General features: G+C 40.2%; 1 protein-coding gene across 11 annotated transcripts in view; it reads right to left on the minus strand.

Annotated features, from left to right (window-relative positions):
* Window positions 1-25,435, minus strand: part of myripb (myosin VIIA and Rab interacting protein b) — a 104,585-nt gene that overhangs the window by 48,432 nt on the left and 30,718 nt on the right. For 10 of the 11 annotated variants that reach the window (XM_086020370.1, XM_086020371.1, XM_086020367.1 and 7 more), the window contains one exon: window positions 3,288-3,509. In XM_086020370.1, coding sequence (XP_085876496.1) covers window positions 3,288-3,509 — 222 coding nt within the window. Of the gene's footprint in view, window positions 1-3,287; window positions 3,510-9,508; window positions 9,552-25,435 lie in introns of those variants that run through there. The other variant, XM_086020376.1, reaches the window with a different exon arrangement.

The raw sequence follows: 25,435 nt of genomic DNA on the forward strand, positions 1-25,435 counted from the left end.
GAGGCATATAATTCGATTATTTCATGGCCTAAAGAACTTCCATATGCAGGCGCAAACTCATGCTTTCGGAAGATTAAGGACACGTGCAGCTGCTCTTATCTTATCTTATCTATATGTGAATGTATGAAATTTGGGACATTGCTAGCTGGGTAAAGACAGCAAAGCAATTCAAAATAGAAATTATAAGAAGATGAAAGAACCAGCAATGCCAGCAGAGGAAAAACAAATGGAAATTGACTGCAAATTTTTTACGATGTTTTTCATAAATTCATTCCTAATTAGAACAGACTTCTTGCACGTCCTTTCCCTATCTTTCTTCCACCTGCCCTCTCCCTCTCAACCTGCGGCACTCATCTCTCTTAATCATCTGCTCTTTCCCTTAAACAGTTCCCCGGCTGCTTGTAGCTTGGGGGCTGAAAGGAAAGTGGGGCTGGGATGGTGGACTCTTCATATTCTACTCAAAACGTTCTGGTGTGCGTGTGCTGCTACTGGTCGATGTGGCATGGGGGGCGGGTGGGGGTGTGGTCTTAATTGCTCCAGTCTGCAAACAGCCATGCGAGCTCAAGAGCAAAAAGTCACGCCTGAGTCGCTCCACGTTCTATTTTTACCGTCTTTAACACACCAACCGCCATTAATGGTCAGAACAACTCGAAAACCCAATCAATATTCCCATCTATTTCTTCTTAAAAGGATCATCAAGCCGGATGTGGTCCATTTTTCAATAACAAGCTCAGTTTATGTATGTTTCTTTTTAAATCAGGAAATTTATTTTAGCTCACATTTGCAACTTTATCAATTGGTTTTGCAGAAATAAATACAAAACTGATGCTTTGAATAACGCCTCCTAGTAATGAGCAATATGGCCATGCTCGCTTCCCTAAAAAAAATAAAATGTATATGTACACACATTTTATCTATCTATCTATCTATCTATCTATCTATCTATCTATCTATCTATCTATCTATCTATCTATCTATCTATCTATCTATCTATCTATCTATCTATCTATCTATCTATCTATCTATCTATATATATATATATATATATATATATATATATATATATATATATATATATATGGCGAGCAAAGGCCATATTTCCCCCTTTGATGGCCCCATGAGCTTGGGAAAGAGGAAAAAAAAAATAACGATAACAGTCACAGTCAGCCGAGCAGGGAGGTTGCTCCAGACCGGTGATGGTCCCATCAGATACTCAGGGCATTGCTAACAGGCGCATTGCCCTGCCAAAATTCTCACCTCTTCTCGCGCACTGAATGACAAAAACAGCAATAAATCTCTGTAGATGTGCTGGGTGATAATCCGGCCCACACTGGGGGGAAAATTCGTAGTTTGGATTCTAAACATCTATTGTGACAGCAGTCTCAGAACCTTTCTGACAGGACTTGTACTAATGAGTGCGAGGAAGCAACTGTTCTAGAGGGATAACACTAGTGACTAGCGACTGAGAATAATAACAGACAGCCGGAGAGAGAGAGCGAGCAAGCGAGCAAGAGAGAGGAAGAGAGACAGACAGACAGACAGAGAGCGAGAGAGATAACATTTGGCCCTGTTCCATTGGGAATTGGATTTACAATTGGATTCTGCAGAATGCCGTTTGGAAATTGCAGAGCGATAAATGGGGATTTAGTATGGCGGGCAAAATTTTTAAAGATACAGGTCATGTTTTTTATACTAATGAATTTTCGTAAATCATTTAAATATGAATATGAATAATGCTCTGTGCACATGTGCAATTCAGTGCCCGAAGAAAGACGTTTTATATGTTGGGCAGAAAAAGCTAAATTGATCTGAATATTGCTACATTTATACATATTTGGTGTTATTCATTAATAATAACAACAAATATATACATTCTCTATTATGATTGTATGCTTCTATGTGAAATTACACCATATCTTCTGTGTTTAGGAGGTAGCGCACAGTCCTCTGTTATCATTTATAAAGAATTGAATCATAATTCCAGTCAGCCTTCTCTAAGAGTGCTAATAGGGAAAAAAAATATATTTTCAACCCTATAACTCTTGTACAATCTGTAAATCGTCGTTTCCGATGACACAACACCACCCGGAGAGAGTAATTCATGCTAAGAGCGGATTTAAGGCCTCTTAATGCGCTAATGATAAGTGCTGCGTTTACATGATGCTGGTCGATGGCACTGTTGTGACATCGGGCCCATCTGTGACCAGTCTAAACCCCTAATAAGAACATTTGTGAGCCCCTGCGAAGCGCCGCGCTCACAGATGCCTCTGGCCAATGAAGGAATGTGTGAGAGGCGAGGCTCAACCATGCCCACCTCATTCAAATGCCATCCTATTTCCACCAATTTCTTCTTATACCTCCTGCTCCGACATCTCCCTCGCGTCTTATATTCCGGCACGAGTGTGGCGGAGCTACCTCAGTACACCGCAAAAAAAAAAAAAAAATCAATGAAAGCCAAAAAGAGGCACAGTCAGGGAATGGAGGGAGAAAATAGGGCCAAGTGGAGGGGCAAGAAATCTTTGGACGGCCTGTGAAACCCATGCGCACACATCTGCGCCTTGACCCTTCCAATTTGACTTCTGCTTTGAAACGAACTATAATAAAGACGATTAGCATGCGACATTATGCATTATTTTAAGATCTTGCGCCCGCCTTTGATTCCCCCCATTAACATAAGAACTCCTCCACTCTGATGCAACAGTATTTCCAGCACTCCTCCCTGCCAATGGCAAAAGCCTTTTCATCCAGTGAGAAGTGGATGCACTAACACCCAAAGGCATCGGGGCGCAGAACGCACGCACACACACGCACACACGCACACACAAACAAGCCTGGCAAATATTAGCCATCTTTCAAGTCTTGACTATGTTTTTCAGAGATGTAAATGGATAACATCAAGAAGCATGAATCAAGACCAGGAAATGTCATGTACAAAATACTTCCCTTCTAAATATCCCTTTATTTTATGCCTTTTTTTTTTTTTTTTTTTTTTTTAAATCCCTCTTACCCATACTATTAAGGCTGTTAAAAAGAGAGGAACTCATTCAATTAAATGACATAGTTGGACATCAATAAAAGCCACACAGCAAATAATAATAATAAAAAGCTTGTCGCCCTTAAAGTCCCCACTATGTCACTTTACCAGCTCACACCTCCTTTCATCATCCCTCTTCCCTTTCATAATTGCCTCCAGTGCCTTTTTCACTCCCGTTCTTTCACCCAATTCCAACGCAAAGCTCTCCTCCTCACGCCTGTGCGCGTGCGCGCGCGCGTGCTCGAGTACAAACCTGCCCTTCTGGCACGCGGAGCACAGCCACGCTTTGTCCTTCTTGTTGTACGTGCAGCAGGTCTTGCACACGTTGTACTGGCAGTCCAGGCACTCGCGCTTGGGGTTGAGCAGGAACGTGAAGGGCGCGCAGCAGCGGATGCAGCAGTGCTCGTTGAAACGGTGCTGCTTGGAGAGGATGGAGCATCTGCTGCCTTCCTCCGCCAGCTCCTGCTTCATCTCACTGGAGCCGAGCGAGCCAGAGAGAGAGAGAGAGCGAGAGAGAGAGAGACAGGGAGTGGGGAGGGGGTGAAGGGATGGAGGGAGGAGAGCATCTGGTCAAGTGGTAGAATCTGACTGTGATGTGGAATAATCAGGGACACTATAGCAAATTAAAAATGCATAAACAAGGGGAAGGGGCGTATAATGAGTGCACAGGAATTAGCCAGCTTCCCCTTTCTGTCCGTCACACTTTGTACTCGGGGTGTGCGTAACGATGCCTGACATTTCCATTTGGAAGACCCCGTCAAGCTGCGTTTGCCCGCCGCAGCAGAAGACAGTTGAGGAGAGCAGGCGGTGTACCCCGCTCAATCCCCTCGCCCCCCTCCCCGACCCCCTGCATCCGCACACTATAGAACGAGCCACGTCAATTAAGGAGAGTCATGATATCCAAACGGCATAAATAACGCTGCTTTGAAGGTCACTTGCACAAAGCAGCATGGAATGAAAAGCTTCATTTCAGAGGGTTTAAAAGCTTTATTAGAAAAAAAAAAAAAAAAAAAAAGAGACCTGAAAGGGAGTACACCACGCTCTTGACACTAATGAACTTCAGCTGACAAACATTGACAAATTAAATTACGCATCTGAATTTTTCCTCCGTGTGCATATACACTCAGCGCTGCGCCAACATTGACATTTATTTCCAAAAGCATTCGCTAATCACCAGGCTTGTGTCAGTGAATGTAATAAACAAGATGCACCGTACTACTACATTTATATTGGATGGAAGGGTGAACGTGAGTTAAGCAAACAGCGTTCATCCAACGTGTCGAAACATGAACGCTATGTTAACGAGAGGGAATGCCAAGCGCGTTTGCTGCCGCGGCAATCTGCGATAAATTAAAAAGGTTACTCCTCAACAACATCCACCCCCGACGCACTGATTGCTTTTCTTATGCATCATTAGATGCGGAATACTAACAAGATGAGCAAACCATTTCGCGCACTGTGTCAGCAGGCGTGGGGTCGAATACACGCTGACATGCACGTTTTCACAACAATGGATATGTACTTGGTGGCATGCGTCAAGATGCAGCTGCGATCATGAAAAGCTTCAATAAAATACGGGAGAATATGTCCACATTTATTGAAGGACAAGGAAGGGCTTGTCCGTCATAGCTTCTCTTTGCATCACCATTACATTTTTGTCACAAGACCGCTTCTCATAAAATATCAGACAGAGACGGTCACTCTACAAGTACTTGCCTATTAACGTGCAGCGAGCTAGCCAGCGCTAACATCCGTGCGGGTAGGAATCTTCATAGAGGGTCATTAAAGCGGAGATTGAGCTTTAAATGGACAAAAGTGACGTTGTGGCAGAGATTTCTATTGTCGCGCGTGAACTTTGTCCTTCGGCTTAAAAGATAACAAGCGAGAGAGCACTTTAAAGCCCCGCGAGCATGCAAGTTTAAAAAGGGCTTGGCTATAGTGAGCCTGGGTTGACCTCTTGGTTGTTGAGCTCAATATTTTCACTGCGCTTTGTGTGATTTGATTTGTTGGCTGACTCAACGCATTTTATAGTGCTGTGTGCTGTCCGTGGTGCTGAAATCATGAGGGCATGTGCTACTTTCAGGTTCGCCTCTTCCTTGAACTTATTTCTGTAGTCAGTTTCATAATGTCATATAAGAAGTTGCAACATACAGCAGTTGTCTCTTACACATTCCTTTCCTTTTTAATATTCTCATGGATGAGTACCTCCCCAACTATAACAAAGCAACAATTTCCACCAGGCATAAAAGTCCACTTCTGGTTAATACAGTATTATTTAGAAAAGTCATATACAAATTACTCATTGTGGTGTCACATGTTTTGATTGATTGAAGTAAAAATGTATGCAACCCATCCACATATTTATTAGTAAATGAGTAACATTGTGAATAGGCACCCCTTCAAAAATATCAACCCCAAATGCAAAACTTTGAGAACAATGTGAGTTTAAAAAGATAAGAAACTCATTGATTAGAATCATTGTGCAAATATTACAGCGGGGAGCCTGCAGTTTAAGATGAAGAACATTTCATGTTGCACATTAAAGCAACAGCAGACAGCTTATCAGAAATATGATTTCTCAATCTCATTTTCTATCAAGTATGCCCTGTGGTTGTTTGTCATCTGTCAATATGTGTGATAGCAATCTATAAGGAAGGTTCTTTTTTGTCTGATTTGCACCTCGTGTTATTGCATATTGCAGCACACAGTCTTACGCTCAAGCTTCTGAGATAAACCTGTGCTCAAATTTATCAGTAGGCTCAGACTGCATGAAGCATATTTTCAATTTTCATTTATTTGGATCATTAGCTTTGACTGACTGTATTGCTATTTTTTCCTGGGGTCCATAGCCACCATTGTTATTTTTACACAGCAGCACACTATTAAAATGCACACACACACACACACAACGCAAAAAGAACAATAATAGGTTCAGTTTTGTGTCATTCATTATTATTATAATTTTTTTTTTTTTTTGTTCAAAATACAATGCATTTTGTCATAAGAGACATGAAAGACTCATTTGTTGTTGGTTATCCATTTGACTACTGTCTGCGGTTCCTGATTTATGATACTCATAATATTACCTATTATTAATTGTGCTGTGTGGATTGTTGAATCATCCGTATTTGTCGGTATTTTTGCTTTCTTTAGGGTTCATTTTAGTTCATTAGTAAATATTGAGAACAGCAACGGACCTAGATAGCTTCTCTGTGGCACTCCCCAAACTTTCATTTGAATAAGGCGATCTGTTTTCTGTTTGCCAGATAGCTATCGAGCTATAGGATTGCATTTACAGCACAACCATAACATTTCTATTTATGTAACAACATCTGATCAGTGATTTCAAAATCTAGAACGGCTACTCCTATCCCGGATCTAGTGTCATTTTCTCTAAGTCAATTATCAACCATTTGAGTGTGAGCTTTAGCAGAGGAATGCTGCTTCCTTTAGGAAAGTTGATAGTTTGTGGTCAGGTATTGAAAGAAAAAAAACAAACAAACAGACGGGAAATGATTAGAAGCAATTCTTCAAGATTTTTTTTTTTCAGCCCATGCAGTAAGGCTGTTGGTCAGCTATTCTCTAAACTCAAGTTAAACAGAGTTTGATAGTAACCCAAGTAATTCTATGACCATATTATCTACACCAGCTAGTTGGACCGATTTTTCCATATGGCCGAACTGAATTCTAACTTAAATAAAAACTCTGAAGTTTTGGCTGTCATAATTTGATCTTTTATCAGTGCATAATCGAGTGTTCTACATTTGGCTCATCTCATCCCATCCCAAGTCCATCAACTTTATGTCTAAACTAATTAAGATGATCAGCGATACCCAAAGACTTAGTTATAGAGTTCCGGTTGGGATTTTCTGCCCATGCCATCATTTAAGTATTCTGTATATTATTCCTATCACACTTTATTATGCATTTATTATTCCATGATTCCATACCCTGTAATACACTTTCCAATCAGATTTAGATTCACAGCCAATTGCCAAATATCTTTTTTTTTTTCAAATAAGCATTTCAAGACATGGTTTAGGCAATTGTGTTGGTGCTTTGAAGCATAACTCAATTAAACACACAATTTAAGGTCATGTTGAGTAACATTTAGAAAATACAAATAATGAATATTATGTACTCTCCACTAAAGTGATTCACTTGTTTATGCTCTGAAAAACCCTCAATTCATTACTCTAATTACATCAGACGTCATGATAAAAATGCTTGAATTCCATCAATATGATGTATGAGGCATGAGAGTGACTGTGTTGGGGAAACAACATCCATCATTCAGCGCACAAGGCTGCCATGAAACTCATCAGCAATTGTATCTTCAAAAAAACCAACACTTGAGACTTTGATTAAAATAATTTATAATGAATACTTGAACACTATATTTATTTATGATTAAAAAAAGTCACGTCCGTGTCTCCTAATGGATCTCGTTATCCGCTGCTTGGCATCCAATAAAGCGAAAAAACCCGAAAAAAAAAACCCCATGAAAATAAACAATGACCTCATTCCATTCTGAACATGACCGCTGATCATGTTCAGGATGTACCGCTCCTAAATTTATTGCTTGTTTTTTTTTTAAAATCACTTGACGGCCTTGCCTGCTCTCACATACTCGACCTTGTCACCCACTGCATCCCTCTCCCCAGATGTGCAACCGAGAGAGCCCACAATGACATCTGCAGCTGTCCCTGACTGAGTCTGCACTCTCTTTATAAATAATTAGATTATTATTAGGGATGCACCGATATGAGTACGGTAAAGGAGTATAGTATCAACGCATAACATATAATGGTCAATCTGTGCCATCACGATAAAGCAGACAGATTTATCAGTCTTTGGATCGTGTGTATTTCAAATTGATCTTGGATACGCTCTACTTTGAGTAGTATAATAGAAAAAATAAAAAAAATAAAAAAAAAACACTTGGCAATTGTGAATTGATCGCGGGCTCTCCAACAGCCTAACGGAGCAATTTCAAAATGTTGCTTTGATTTCCAGCGCGCGCCTGCTACAAAAGCACAGACGCTTTCTTGTTGCTCCGGCACAGAGTCATATAATGAAAATACCCTAAAGAGGCTCCAAATGAGAAGCTTCTTAAGTGCCTATTCCATTTCAATAGCATGTTCATGCTGCCTTTCAAACGGCTTTTTATGAATGCGAGAAAGAAAATTGAAAAGAATTATCAAGTCAATTTTTACGTGACCAGATGATATCCCACAAAACCGAGTATACAGTATAAGGAATTCTACACATTTTATTCTACTTACCCGCAAGGGTTACTAGCGCGCACACACACAAAAAAAAGATTGAGCCTATGGTGCACATATTACACCATCATGATGAATAGGGCAGTGACATAGTCCACTAAAAACTCGATATTTTGCCAATAAATAACCGCACCAAGGAAATAAAGTTAGGCCGGTTGCAGGAGAGAAGGAGAATGTGCACTTGGTCTAGTTTTTACATTAACTTTAAGTCAAACAGTAAAGCAGGGCCGAAATCCAAAGATTTTAGTGCTGATTTGAAATTTCAACTCAAACTGTACAAGTTAAGCACCGACAGCAGAAAGTCAAAAGTCTAGGTTAAATTGTTAAGTTGGCCAACTCTGTAGTACTGCTTAACGGTGGCTCACTTACAGTAAGCCATGTAAGTGTCAGTGTTTCAACCTATGGATGGACAGTCAAAACTAATCGAGAGGATGACGTTTCAGGGAGACTTGGAATGCTGACAGCAAATCAATGTGCTTCTCTTATCGCTGTCTAGATCTCATGACATGAGTTCAGCCGGCGCTTCTTTTTTGCGTAATGGCACTGGGAGAAAATGACTCTTCCGTAAAAATCATGCAATCCAGTAAAACCATTCAGGAGTTGACAATCATTCCTTTCCCCGGATCCCTCAAATCGGCCTTTATTCAAAAGTAGGTCAGTTGACTCAGACCTGGGTTTGAAACAGGCAGATAAAAAAACGGACAATTTGCACAATATATGCCAAGCTTAAAGCAGCCAGAAAAGTAATTACAAAAGCTCTTTGATCTTGATATTGTAGTTTTTTTTTTCTTTTTTCTTCTATTATTCATTATATCCTTACATCATTGTGACCGAAGGCATCCAGTTCTCCCGGGTATAAAACAACAAATGATAACGAAATAGGCTGAGCAGTAAATGCGAGGCAAGAATTATTCAAATTAGAGCAGAACAGACAAAAAAAAAAAAAAAAAAGTGTTTTGACAATAATGTCTATAAGGTGGAATTGGGACACACAACACGGATGTTTCCTCACTCTGAGCTGTCTCTAACCTTGAGCTGAAAAACTTGTCGCAAAGGGCCCCGCTTTGTATGCTGAAAGGAAATTCTACAGTATAAATAATTAATCATATTAATCTCTTTGCTGGCTTCAATGTGCTCGATTCATATATACATATTTGATATCTCATTTTCCGTGTTTTTTTGTCTTCACCTTCTTTCATGCACATCTCCTGCCCAACAGTCCACAGATGAAGGTGACCGCACACAAGACATGTCAGAAATCAACCTTGCCTTCAAAGTCCGACGATTCTTTCTGTGTATGACAGGTAAGAACATTTTGCTGGTATCGTAAACAACCTCAAGTAGCCATCTTAGATTCTGGGAGTAATTCTAGCAGCGCAAAAAGACAGCCCTCATTTCGATACAATGTGAGCATCACAACAATCCTGCGGGCTTTACAGCACGCGAGCTACATGGCAGCTTTGTGAAGACACTGAAAAAAAAAAACATGCTAGAAATGTGAACAGAATTGTCTCGACCGCGCTTCGATATTTTCACTGCTTTGATAAGGCTTTTGTATTGGATCTCATATAGTGTCTGGTGTGTGCGTTCCTAAAGAGAGGAAACAAAATACTTCCTAAACCATATTAAATAGTCAAATACCAAGCCGTGAAGTGAGTAAAACGTCAAGAGGAAAGATAAAAAAAAAAAATGAGGGATGAGAACTCATGTGACAAGCTCAGGATGTGTGTCAAATGTTTTTAAGACAAGGGCCACTAAGCTGGAGGCTAGCAGATTTTTTTTTTTTTCCTCCTTATTTTATAACAGCACTTAGATCAACACGCCAGCCAAGAGCCTCGAGGTTACTAATGGGCCCGGGCTCATTAAGACACATAAAGTCAAAAAAAGTTTTAAGTACAACTTTAGCACAGACGAGTTTAACGCTTTAATTGGCTTGTATACTTACTGGTTCCTCTGAAGCGTGGTGTGTATTTTGTTGAGGTATTATATACAATGTGTACTAAAATATAGTAGTATAAAATATACAAACGGCAACAAGCAGGAACGCCATCAAATACGTACAGCAGCTCTCCATTCAGATTACCAAATGTGGTTCAAGCTAATGGAATAGGCCTTTTTTAAATTTTTTTTTTTTTTTTGAAGAGTACCTCACCATCCATTCCTCAATAGTTCCTCTAATCATATGAATCTTAAGATTATGTCATAAACATAAAGTTAAGCAATATGTTGCAGTGTATTTATATTCTGCGCACCAACAATATACGGCGGACAAAATATATATTAAAATCAAGTGCATAGCTTTTTTTTTAAATTACAAAAAGTTTACATCTATATTATTTCCTTTACTACAGTAAATGCATTGTCCAAGACTTTGTCAGCCAAAAAGAGCCCTCACTTTGCGAAACTATTCTAATCAAATGTGTGTTTTGCTGATAAGGTTTTCCAATCAGAGTGGCCCGCCTGGCATCGGAGTTATGCCGGGAAAAAAGGAGCGCCAAGAAAATAATGTGCAATCTCAGCAAGGTGAGATCATTTTTGGAAGAAGAGATTATATTTTGCATTCGGATAACAATGTTTTGACCCTCAAATTACTTGAGAGAGAACAGGCTCCCAATTTAAATTTGTGCGTCTCGTCTCTGCGATGGGCGACATTAATTTCGCAGGAAGTAAAACGGAGAAATCCGTGGGATTTAGTGTGGAGGGCTTGCAGCTAGGATTGGAACCCCCGAACTCAGAACTGATGATCCAGATATGCCAATCACTCACTCACTATGCCCATTTGAGGTTTTATTTGACAATTAAGGATCTCTATTGTTTTGCTTTGAAGGCCCGGTTTGGAAAAAAATATATATATTTAGACCATTTCGCTCGATGTCATCATGCGACTGCGTTCATAATGATATTACCTGCAGACATGATGTTCAAGGTGCACAGTGAGCTGCGGGCTACAAGTGTCAGGTATGAGAGGATGTGCTGCGGTATATTAAAAGGAGGAGGCCTGCGATAGCCGCCAGGGAACAAGAAGCTATTTCTGTGGCAGCCAAGAAGAAGAAGAGATCACAAATGTGCAACGTTCACTGAATTCCTGAGTGAGAACGATTTTACTGCAATGCAAGGCTGCTCCAAAACATACAAATAGTTTACTCGTCTTTTCTTTTCACAGTCCAGCCATTCAATCCTAGGAATTCATTTATATTTTTTTCAATTTTTTTTTCAAACGTTAGGGTAAAAGAGGATCTGAAAATGTCTGGCAGTGAATGAGTTAAACTCATTTCTGTATCAAGTCAAGCTACGCTGACAGACAAACAATGGAGGGAGGTAAAAAGATGTTTACATCGTGATACTCCCACTGAGTCGTATTTTAGACTGGACGGGACCACGGTTGTAATAAGTTGGGATTTCTCACGATAGTTATTTTATTTTGACTTGTTTTCCCAATTTTTTTATTTTATTTTTTGACAATGCTTTGTTTTAGTGTAGCTTTCATAATTTTTTTTCTGTATATTCTCGCTGTCCTGTGCAAAACTTTTTTTTTTCTCCATTTTTTAAATTTTTTACGATAATGGGGTTTCCGCATCCCGTTAAAGTGAAAATTAAAAAAAAATAATACTACTGCGACAACATGGCGTATTTGTCAAGTGCAAGTTAAAAAAATGACCTGAATAAGAATTGTAAAATAAAATAAACTACAATTAGCAAATGACTGTTTGACCTTCCTTGTTAGGTATGGCCATACAGTAATAATAAAATAATTTGTTTGAAATTACTTGACGCAGATGAAAATACAGAACCTTTTGCTACAATCAGTTAGTTCAACCAAAAACGTAGTTTCAGTGAGTTATGTTCTTTTCAAATTTAGTTTGTCACTTTATTTGTACTTCATTAACTTTACCAAAAGTTTCCTGCAGTAACTATTGCATATCTGACATCCTCAACCGTCAGAAGGAACTTTGGCCCATTCCGCTTTCCAAAATGGATTCAGTTCAGCAATATTCTTGGACGTCTGATGTGAATCACTCTCGAGGGCCACGCCACAGCATCTCCGTCAGGTCGAGATCACGACTCACCGACGGGGCCGATCAAGAAGCAGTTTTTTCTTCTTTTGAAGGCAATCGGTTGTTGATTGAATTCTGTCCTTGGGTCATTGTACTCATCTTCAATTGGTAGAAACTCGAGAAGTGTCCACGTTGCGGGTTTTTGAACAGCAGCGGCTTCCTCCACAGTGACCATTCTTGTTTAATGTTTTCCAAAAGAGTTCTTAGCATGATTTTCCATAAGAGATATTAGCATGTGCCACAGATTTCTCTAAATCCTTAGTTGGTAACCTGGGCTATTTCTTCCTCTCATTGAGTATTCTGCGCTGTGCTCTCACAGCCATTTTTACAGGACATCTCGGGAGAGTAGTAACAGAACAGTGCTGAATTGCTCTATGTGTCTTAACATGGACTGATGATCAATTTTTCAGAGATACTTTTGGAACCCTAACCAGCTTCTTGCAAGGTAACAATTCCTCAGCGTAGGTATTCCGAGTACTTTTTTGTGTGAGGCATGATCGACATCAAAGCAATGCTTCTGGAGAATAAAGAAGCCGTTTGCTGGCACCCGACTCTGATTAGCTCTTGGAGAAGTCATTGGCCTCGGGGTTCACCTTCCCTTATAAAGCAATGAAAACATGTTTGTGCGGTAATACTTTAAACAGACCGTGTTTGTCGACTGTTCCGACTCAAATTATGATCAGATAACATGACCGTTTTATGCAAAAATCCAGGTAATTCCAAACGGTTCACATGTATATTTTTTTTCATTAGAACCGTAAATCTATCCATTTGGTGTACACCGTTCAGGGTCACAAAAAAATCAATCACTAAGAGGGAACTCAACTGCATGGAAGTCAGGTGAGTGAACCACTACACATTTAAATCACCACAGTGCACTTCTTGACTATAATTTGCAGAGCTGCTGTTGATTCAGTCTCCGTTACTTTCTGAAACACAACCACATGACATGACAGCTTTGAAAAGTTAAGCTTACGAGAAGTCTTTCACAACCCCTCCGTGCAACTCGATACAACACTGACTTTAAAAACAGGAATCCAGAACGTTCTAGCAGAGATTCTCCAGTCCCGTTGAAAGTAACATTTGACAACCAACTTAATTTTCTCAAGGAAACGTTGACAAATCACGACTTCGGACTGAACGACGCCTTTGATTAATGACTGGATCTTTGCTGATGAACTTCCCATGAGTGGCGCGCACGCAAATACACGAGAACATGCAAGTGGCAAAATCAATGGAACCAACAAGGTAGACCGTGCTCTCCATCGTGCATATCAAGTAGTCTGAGGAAAAACCTCCTGCATTAAACGAGGGTTGCGAATGTGCTGCAACTCACAAGCATATGCAGATTACTTTTTTTTTTTTTTTTTTGGAGGGGCGGGGGGTGGGATTGAACGGTTTCCTGTTTATGGCAAAAAAAACAACATGGAAGTTCTACTGTGACCCCGAGCAGGCATTTCAACACAACCACATGGGCCCTTTCACATGACCATGAAATGGCTTTGACTTTATTCCACCGGCTTTCTTATAATAGCTTATGTGAGGTGCTGTGAACCCCTCTCATGTTCGAGTGTCCTCCGATAACCCAAATAGAACCACTCATGGGTTCATTCACCACACACAAGCACACATGTGCCATGCCGGCAGCTTCCTCCACAGGGAGTCCACTCTTGTCCTGTCAAACCATTCAGCGTTATTAAACCCTATAAGGATTGCCTGTGGATAAAAGCATTTTTCTCTTGCTCAATGAGAACACTGAGCCTCGGGAATAATACAACACGGTGTGCGGTACAAGGACATCAGGAGCTCCTGCACAATCCAACGACACCAACAAGCGCAACATATTCACGATCATATCTGAAGACTGTTTTTTAAGCCACATACTGTTTGTAAAGGTTCATTTCATGTAGAAGTTGAAAGTAAAGGTCCTGGTGAGATATAACCACGTTGCAAGTAGAAAGAAACTCACAATATGTTGGCGTTTATTGTGTTTATTTTGTCAAAATAGTTACATTTTGCACTTGAAATATGAGACCGCGCAAGTACATTTTTTTTTATCCATTCATGCAAGTGCGACAGGTAAATCTATTTATTTATCTGACGATTTTTTTTTTGTTTGTCACGAATACACTGCGGCTCCACAAAAGACTGCCGGCATAAACATGCCAGGTTAAGACTCGAATAAATGGGCATGGGTCGGGGTTAGCCATGTCGCTAGCTTTGGCTAGCAGCTAGCCCGATTACCGCTACTGTGCGCTACATTCATACCAGCGGCGGCGGGACCACAGAACGGAACGACGTGCTAAAGGTGAACTTTATTCATTGTCGGTGTTTTAGGACAACCGACGCCAACATCAAGATCATTTACAGCACTGTGTCGTTACCTTTGTAAACGCTTGACTTTTCAATTTTCTTCCATGCATCCCTAGGTTTTCCTCGAAATAAATATCAGTCTGGAGCCGTGCATTTGTGATCTGAGGCAACCATCACAAACATCCATCACTACTCCGCAGCTAAGAGCCACGTGCAGTAGAATAGTAATAAAACTGTTCGGCTGCGACTATTTTCTCCATTAAGGCCACCGGTTTGTTGGAGGGGTTTTGCCTCGACTTGAAGCGGTCTTGTCTACAGCTTTGGAACAAAGACGTCCCCGGCCAGTCGTCTCGTCAATAACTCACTTTAATGAAGCATCCCACGCCGTGATAGTGATGACGGCGAGCCACGCACTCGCTCATGCGGCCGCCTTCATTGCCGACCTGACATTGACTCATCGGGTACATTGTGGGATGTTGTCAAAATGTGATGAAATACATCAAATCCAAAGCCGGCATGGGCGTTAAAGGCTGCAAATGTAATGAACTGCGGGGTGAGTTTATTTGCGCAGTTAATTTCAATTCATTGGGGCAAAATGAAGGTTTTTATGGCATTGTTGAGCCACAATCTTTATGTGGTGATAACTCCTAGTTATAGAGGGAATGGGATGTTTTTACCTTATATGACAGTTCATCATGATTAACAAGGAGTCCAATTCAACAGAACAGCATGCATCCTTTTTCCAGCACAAGAACGGTGTCGTCTTGCGCCTCACACGTCGTTTCACACGCGCGCACGCGCACGTCTTATGAATGAGCCCAGATCCTGGCACGCAAAGAGACTTGGCAGCTCTGAAGCCGGCATTCACGCTGGGGAAGGCTGCGTGTTTACTTCACCGACGGAGAGAGCGTCAACCTTCACAACCTCGACTCTTAACCCCGCAGACAGCTTCCATGGCAGCCATTTATCTCGTCATCCGAATGCCTGAAAGTCCCCCCCTCCCCCCTGGCTGTTTTAGAGCCATACAGACAGTGAACAATTCAAGATGATGCAGCTAGCTGATTAAGGAAATCAACGGCATTTTCCAGCTCCTGCAAGTCACGGCCAAAACACGTGCAGAGAGCGCATCAAGGAATAACATAATGGAGGCAAGGGAACGGATCCAAGCGGCATTAGGAAGACAGCCTCATTAGTTCAATTTGGTGTATTTCTTTACCCGTAGACTTGGTCTGCAGACCCATCTGGAAAGAATCACAATTTCACTCCGTTCTACAATTACGAAGGCAATTCCCTTCAAGATGAGCCCCTATGCAGCGCAAAACTGCAGACAAAAAGTGACTGGATAACAACGTATACTGTACACTGTCCAGACGCAACATGAGGCACAAGTCAAATTTACAAATACACCGTTAAATAATCTATTTCGCTAAATGGTAGTTGACAGTGGCGTGGGACTGCACCATTATGAATGTCCAATATCCTCCCCCTCAAAGATCTAAACATTAGAAATAATCAACTCTCAGTGGACTCACCTGTTAACTTTATACCTCCTTAACTCATTCACTGCCAGACATTTCCAGACCCTCTTTTACCCTAACGTTTGAAAAAAAAAAATGTGAAAAAAAGTGCCTGGGATTGAATGGCTCGACTGTGAAAAGACAAATAAATACGTCAATGGCAGTGAATGAGTTAACAGTGTCAATCACAATATTTATGTTCCTTTGGCCTGTCATTGTATAGAAAGGTACTTTTGCTTCCGATGAGACCTCTTTGCAAATGCCTGTCATTTGACATGCTTTGATAAATAAATATTCCCCAAGAGCTGCCAGGCACCACATTAATTGATGAAGTGTATAAGGGTGTTGCTCACACTATACACGCGCAGTAAATGACAAATTGATCCCAGAGGTGACTCGTAGACGTTAAGGATGATTAAAGTGGCTGACAGAGCAATAACTCATCAGTCAAGGGGAAATACAATAGCCCAAATCTGACGTTTAAGACTTGAAAGTTGTTATTACTTTTCTTGGTTCCAAGTTAAGGTCACCAATTTTAATTAATCAAAATATTTATTTGAACTAAAAGCACCTGTACCCGGTCAAGAGCGCCTTCATTAAATTGAATCATGACAAGTTTTTAGATGCTCAGTTAAATTGTGTGTGTTTCATAACTCAATTTTAGGTAGGCTTTGTGTTCGGATCATTTAAAAGCAACTTCCTGCATTTAAATTCAAGTGTTCATATTTGATAGTTGAGTGAGACTACTAACCTCTGCCTTGTTCAGACCCACAAGATCCAAGTCCAATCACAACGGAATTTAAAAAAAAAAAAAATGGACTTGGAAAATCAGAATGTGTGCGCAGCTTGAACTCACACAATTCACATACGCATTGTGTCGGTCTGCACGTGCACTTGGTTGAGATGAAAACTCAGAGGGAGCATTCACGCTCTGGGTGTTATTTCGAAACAAATCCTTGTTATCCTACTTTGGAGCATATCGACTGTAAACATTAAGCTGAGGAAAAAACTCATTCCTACGATACATGGGGAGTTGCTCCAAAATGTAAACGCAAAGTCTTTGATACAATGACAGCTATAAAAAGGTACAAGATGGAAGTTGCAGAGCAAATATGCTTTATCCCTAATAAGTGCCGTGATGACTTGGTTTAAGATTACAAATGACTGTAGGTTAAAGGCCCATTACTGGCAACACTCTCAGGGCTGTCAATTTCATGATGTGTTGTGTTTTTTCTTTTTTTTTTTTTTTTTTTTTTTTTCAGAGAACACACAGAGTCTTTCACAAACAACAACAACAACAACAACCAAAAAAACAGCACGCCTGAAACATTACAGTCGTGGGCTGTATTAGACTATGAATCACAACTGCAGCTGCACTCGTGTCCCACACATTTCTATTCAAGCAAAGCCACAAGGCGAAAAGCCCTTCTCAACAGTCACTTCTAACCCTTAACAGCCTGTAAATCTCCTTGTTGCAGAGACTTTTTTTTTCCCCCTAAAGAATTTGTAGTGGAATATTGGTCATATCAGTCACGCATCTGCAACTTTTATTTGGGATAAGGTAAGAAGCAACGCGACACACGGCCATGCTGTCTTTTCACGAGACCTCCATGGAACAGTTCTGGGGTGTAGCTTTTAGGGTAGGGGGGACCGAAATTGAAATCCCTTTCAGGGCTTTAAATCTTTTTTGAGACGACATTAATATGGTCGGTACAGCTACAAGAACGGTGCAGTGTCTTACTTGGCTCGAAAAGCCATCCATCCGTCAAAAGTGGACATTGTTACATGCAAAGGTAGAATTTGATAGATTGCGTTTGGTGGTTTTCTCGACCAGAAGGAGCTTGTTCAACATTTCCAATGCGGGCCACAACAGAAGCAACTATAACTTATTGATACAATTGGTCCTAACTGACTGTTTTATAATAGATACATTATTTCACCAAGCAACAAACACGGCAATGTTATTGTGCGCACTGATGGATTTTAATTGTCCATTAGGGGGGCAAATAACAGCACATTGCTATTGCGCGAGATGTTTTCTATTATTGCCTCATGTACCTCAAGTATCATTACGGTGTCTCCATGGTAACATTTGAAACAGTATCACATGATTAAAGATGTTATTTTGCAATTAAAGTACGGTAAACGGAGCATAGCAAGTCATGTAAAGAGGGAAAATAAAACTTTTTAATGGTTGGTCTCCATTTTTTTTTATTTCATGATTTCACATATAGTGCAATTTTTATGTAAACGGACATGAACTGAGAAGAGAATGCAACGGCAAAAGTACAGCAATCTGCGCCTTTATTTATCTATCTTTTTGAAAGTACAGAGCTTGTAAACATTAGTGTCGAAATAGGCTCAATAAATGTAATGTCTTATAAGGACTTAACAGAAAAAAAGAGGTTTATGATTCATAATTTATCAAATAATGACTCAGCCTTCTGTACAAACCTCAAGGCATTGCCAAAAGTAGATCTCAAATGTTGCGCAATGTCCGCTTTGCATATATTCAAATATGTAGCAGACTTTTTTTCCTCTTTACATAGGAAATTTTTTTCCCGCCTAATCTTTACATTAAGTTGTTTTTTTTGTTTTGTTTTTGAAGCAGAAGTCAACCCAAACATATTTTTTTCAAGAATATGTTCCCAGCTGGCCCACTAGTTGAAACATGGCATTCTGATTAATTTTGCCTTTGTGGAATACACGATAAGCAGCAAAATGCACTCGCTTTTAGCCATCTCTGGGGGCGGCCATTTTGTCTTCTGTCGACTGAAAATGACATCACAACTGCTCACAACGACCAATCGCGGCTGACCTGTTTTCTGAATCTGAGCCGTGATTGGTTGTTGCGAGCGGTTGTGATGTCATTTTCAGTCGACAGAAGACAAAATGGCCGCCCCCGGAGATGGCTAAAAACGAGTGGATTAACTCTTATTCCACAAACGCAATATTTTATCAGAATGCCCTGTTTCAACTTGCATAGAACATATTCTTGAAAAAAAAAAACCCTTGGCGTTGACTTCGACTTTAAGGAATATTGTGTTTGTAGTCAAATATTGGTCTTACTAGTCAGGCAGGCTTTTATTTAGAATGAAATAAGGACAAAATTATTCATTGCAATACTCACTTTCCAATAACATGATGAGCAAAAATGAATGATTAGCTTGTGAGTTTGTTTGTATGGTTTGAAGATCATTTAGACAATTGGTGGAAAATTCATTAGGTGCACCTGCACAATCCAATGGAAAACATTTTGCCTTTCTAAAGTTAACAAGATTGACTTAGAGTGACACTGCCAGAGGACTATTATTTTCAATAATGCATTAATATTGTGGTTGGAGTTTACAGCACTACACTGCATCATGCTGAAATAGTTTTTTGCTTTGTTAAATCAATAACTCACTGTCAACCATTCATTAAAACTGAATATTAGTCAATTCTAAATGAAAATGCATTGATCTCATTCGATTGTGGTTATGTGTACCTAATGAAGTGACTAGTAAGCCTTTATAGGAGAGTAGGACGGCAGTATCTGTGTGCTAATTCATTGGCGCATATTATTTCTGCCAGTGAAGGGCAAGCAGATAAGGAGTTAGTGGAGTCTCTGTTGTATTCCATTATGGTGCAGTGCCCTGGCTTGACAAGCCATATCTCCACAAACATAAGCACGGCCAGCCAATTTAAATCCGCGCAACCCATTGAGCACGTCACTGAATTATTGCTTCATCAGTATTAGCCCAGCTAATTGCCGCGCTACTGTTCCCTGACCACTCCTCACCCACAAGCCCCTGAATGTTGCTCATAGTGCTTTCAAGTTCATCTCCCATAACAAACAAAACAGACTCCACAAAGATAAAAATCCATCTTTTATGTATGTGGCCTTAATTTTCACAATCACGTTTTCTCACTGTGTAAAGCCGATGACAATATTTCCAGTGACTTGAACTGAGGAGTGAAGAGTATTGACAACTGGGTGCAATTACGTGGAAGTCCAGAGGAGGGCATTAAAATCATTAAATAGCATTTAATCTCGTATACTACACATTTCCTTTCACATTAAATTATTATTGACAAAGGGGAAGTAAATGCCTTCGGGTGGTATGAATAAATCAATAAGACTGTGTCAACATTATTGTTTCAAAAGATCTAAACATATTGTTTAGAAATGTATTTGACCTGAATTGAATACATTTGACCCATTTCTCGACATTGTTTGCCGTTTGTTAAAACTTGACAGGCCAGAATAAAGACCAGCACAAGGGATTTAAGGGTTTAAGGAGTGTTGGCCAGTCCAGTCACACATCATGCACAACCTGGACAACAGTGCTCCCTATGGGTACTTGCATAGAAATTCCAAAACTGTCCCCAGCTGGGAGAAAGAAAATGCATTCAAAGGTTCGTATGAGGACTGAACCGCATCCTCTCAGTAAAACAGAACTCACACTCTCACTATACTACAAGTACCAACAGCACTTGCTCCTGATAGATTTGAGTTCACTACACACAATCATTACAGGTCCAAAAAAAAAAAAAACCAAAAAAAAAACCGGAATGAGTTTGCCAGCTATGGCTGTCGAAAAAAAATCTTTTTACACCATTCATAATTACTTCCTATGCTTTAAATTAATGTGCAGGGATTTTGCAATGCCATGACAACCATTTAAAGCATAAGGGAAAGAGCCATTTAAATATTTAAGTAAGCGTCAAACAATCTGGCCTGCAAAACCACCATATTGCGGGAGTGACACGAAAATAAAACAAAGCAAAAAAATGAACAGTTGGACCCCCTTTATAAACAAAGGAGAAAAGCAGCGGGCGCTACTGGCTGACTGTTAAAGCATCATGTGGATTCATTCTCAGTCCTTCTTTACTACTGCTGTGGTGCCCTTTCTGCAGGCTAAATGCAAATGGCAGGATGGAATCCCGGCTACTGTATATGTAATTGCAACGAAAGATGAATGACGGTTTTCCTTAAACAACCATAAGAAGTCGAAAGTCGTATCCCGCCCGTCTCAAGCTTTCACCACTCCTGTCCTTCACCTGACCACAGCTACAGATGGAGAGTTGGCAGGCACTCAGCGCTGAGCTGAACAGCACATGAGAAGTGCGCTCAAAATTGAAAATGGATGGAAATTTTTATGTGTTTAAAACATCTGAAAAAAGGAGGATATTATACAGAAACTGTTCGACTGAGGATAGTGAGACAAAATGCTCTTTAATCTGCTTTTACAAACCAAATAAACTATAGCTATTTTTTATTGATATAGTCACTATTTTAAACAAATATATATTTTAGTTGTATTTTTCCATTTGTGTAAAACTGCACTGCATTACAGCAAAGCTAGTTACCTGAGCAAGGCGAAATATAAGGAACATTTCTCCGCATGTTGTACAGTTCTGGAAAAGACCTTTTTTTTTTTTTTAAACCGGAAGTAAACCCAAACATAATTTTTTCAAGAATATGTTTTATGCAGGCCCACTAGTTCAAACACAACATTTTGATCGATTTTAAGTTTGTGGAATATGAGTTAAGCAGCAAAATGTACTCGTTTTTAGCCATCTCTCGGGGCGGCCATTTTGTCTTCTGTCGACTGAAAAAGTGACATCACAACTGCTCACAACGACCAATCACGGCTGACCTCTTTTCTGAATCTGAACCGTGATTGGTCGTTGTGAGCAGTTGTGATGTCATTTTCAGTCCACACAAGACAAAATGGCCGCCACCAGAGATGGCTAAAAACGAGTGCATTTTGCTGCTTAACTTATATTCCACGAACGCAAAATTAATCAGAATGCCGTGTTTCAACTCGTGGGCCTGCTGGGAACATATTCTTGAAAAAAATATGTTTGGGTTGACTTCCGCTTTAAATAGGTTCAATTAATACCTCTGCCAGTGTCACTCAAAACTGAGCATTAGACAATCAACAAATGTATGTCAAACGACATTATTAGCATGCATTAAAAAAAACAAAAAAAAAACATACCAGAGCGGAATGGAAAGGGGTGTGTGGGTTCTATAAAATGTTGCAGGAGAGATCAGGTGGCGTGAATGAGCCTAAAAGGCAAGCGCAAGCAAACCCGCAACTGTCTGTTTTGTGCGCAGTCATCACCACACTTTGGCCCAAGTTTCAAATACTCCAGTCGTCTGACTCAGCGAATAAGTGGAGGATCACCACTGCAGCGTGGAGCGCCTCCACACTGGCACTGTTCCTGACTCGAGAGTGGATTGAAAGGAAGAAGAAAACCCAAAGAGGGGAGCTGTTCTGCTGGAGGTTGGTGGATTTTGACAGCACGCACTTTGTCTTTCAGCCCAGAAACACACGCATGATCAATCATAGTCAAGCAGGAGTGACTTCCCCGAGGACGTAATGACTCATCAGCCATCAGCTATATTTTATGTAATATCGCATACTTTAAGCAAAGCCCTTCAGTGTGTGTACTAAATCACACGGGGAGGGTTGAATGGTGCACTAAAACCACACACAGCTCCTTCAAGCCTATTCAAGATGCTTGATATAAAATGCTCCAAGGTTATTATGCAAACATATTTATGAAGCATAAATCTGATTAGGATGTCTTTTCCTCTCCGTTAGCTACCAGAGCATATTCCTCTTAAGTGTCTCATCACCGCTGAACCCCCACGAGAAGGATCCTCTGACAGTTTGTGATTCTGATGACGAACGCTTGCGCAATCCAAACTGGTTGGATTCAATAAAAGTGTAGCTGTTGCCTAGACCAAAATCTGAAATTTTCAATACAAATAACGTGACCGAATTGACAATAGTCTTTCTGACAGTATGAAACCAAACAGGGCCTTCATACTAGGGATAGACCGATTATCGGCCGGGCAGATTATCGGCACCCATATTTGGCTTTTGGACAAATATCGGTATCGGCTTTTTTTGAAAATCTGCTGGCCGAGAATAAATCAATTTTAAACTGTGGAAATCAAAACAAAGATATGTGAGGGTTTAACATTTCTGTCATTTTGAAATTTTCCTGTACTGTATAAAACTACATGGAGCTATTTTCATTCATCCTTTTTAAGACATGCTGACAACCCCGGATGCTCCAAGAACTTTTTGTGAGAATTTTATAACAGATCTACATTGTCAAAAATTTCTTGAAATAATAATTTACTCTAAAAAAAAAAAAAAAAACATTATGAAAACCCGAAACATTGTTCAATAAACATTCTTAAAGACGTTGCAAAGTACAAAGTTAAGAGTAAATTTTTTCTTTAGATTTTGATGCCAATATTTCCCTTTTTACTGAAAATGAATATCGGCTCCAAATATCGGTTATCGACCTCCTTGACAACCAATAATCGGTACCGGTATCGGCCCTGAAAAAAGCATATCGGTCTATCTCTACTTCATACTGTTCAGAGGGGTTCACCACCACCACCACATGATTTCCATATTAGCATGAGGTGCTAATGAGACAATGAAGGGAACAAAAAGTACACGAGACTGGAGGTGCAAAAGGAGAAATGACACATTCAAAGTTAGGAAAAGAGATGAATGGAGCAGCATCTTTCTGCTGCAACCAGCTATTTCCCTCTGACTAAAAACAACACTTGACATTTGGCCAGCAGCGGAAGTAATCACTGCGGACCTGAACAAATAGAAAGGTAACAGCTCGGACGCTCGCTCGGGGCCTTCAAGGAGATAACACCACGGCCTGTTTGGCGGAAACGCATCCCTGTTATTCCGTAGAAGCAGCGGTGCTACTTTGTTTGACGACAAAGTGACTGTTGAGACATCTATTGGCTCTAATACGTCCAGTCGGGAAAGCTGAAGAGGTGTGTGAAAGCCACCAAGGGGATTCTTTTTCACCATCTCACCAGCCAATCCAAGCAACCACATTGCTGATTTGTCACAGCGAAAAAGTCGGCATCTTCCTCCCTCACACGGGAAACATTTCAGGGGAGGCTTCTTAAAGCAACAGTAAGGGACAGTGTCGGTGTCTTTAATTTCATCACATCTAAATTCACGAAAAGTGACGAATAATTTAACTGTTCATCTATCAGTGCCATATAATGACCGGCAGAGCAATCAAATGCTAATTCAAGAGATGGCAGAGGGGGACAATTAACCTGTGCATCCACTTGTTTTCAGTCATACAACAAAATAGCTGTGTGTTCAACTCAAGGGGCCCAGATTTCACACCTCAAATAATATTTAGTTTTATTCCAATTTCAAATATTTGCCTAGGCTCAATAAAGGCGGGGGAAAACTACACTATGAGCTGAGGTTATTATGCCAATGATGAAACTGTCTTAACTAAAAAAAAAAAAAATAATAATAATAATAAATAAAAAAAGTGCATTATCAAACTGATTTTGAAATTTATATTACGGTCAAGCGTTCAAATACTGCTTATTTCACTTCGCGTGGCGACAACGTGACACATCGTAAAGAATGGAATGTCAGAAAAAAAAAATCTTGAATATGTCTCCAGCTGTCATCATGTATTTAGTTAGGACATTTTGGGTGGCCTTGATTTATGGAAACACCTTCAGGGTGATTAAAAATAGATATTAAAAAAAAAAATTAGATGTGGTTCGGTTAGTGAAAAGGAATACATAAGGTCAATTCGTGAGCACCTTAGTGTGTATGTGTGTCTGAACACAGTATGCGCAAGCATGCCCACTTATAACTGCTGTGGTCTTGGCAGCTTTATTCCCATTAGCTAATCAAGTTTAATTATATTAAACATCATCAAGTAGAAGCCATATCGAACGCTAATTAGAAATCTCACAGTCTGAGGCAACTGTAGCGCAGATCTCAGCCAGCCCTGTGAAATTAAAGATCACCCTTCCGTCTGTTTTTTTTTTTTTTTTTTTTCTACTCACTTCTACGCTGAGCGGGACATTGCATCATCATATCACTATCCTGAATAACTTCTCTTTGCATATCATTTGCATTTTCTGACCTTTCCGTTCACCAACATGCAACATCCTGTATCAAAATGAGAGGATGACTTTAATTAACATCCAGTGCCGAAAAGTCACACCACGAGAAGCACAAGGGCAGCTTTCATTTCATCAAAATCGATAAGGATAAAACATCCAGCGGACGTAGCGGGGACATCTGAAGATGAGATAATCGCACACACACGCGTGCGCACGCATATGCGCACACACACACACACACACGTGATGACATCATACACATGCACTTCCACTTTCAAATGCAACCACATCAACGTGACTCAGATAAATGA

Source organism: Filicampus tigris, chromosome 21, assembly GCF_054856515.1.
Source record: "Filicampus tigris isolate MCC_2025a chromosome 21, RoL_Ftig_1.0, whole genome shotgun sequence".
NCBI lineage: Eukaryota > Metazoa > Chordata > Actinopteri > Syngnathiformes > Syngnathidae > Filicampus > Filicampus tigris.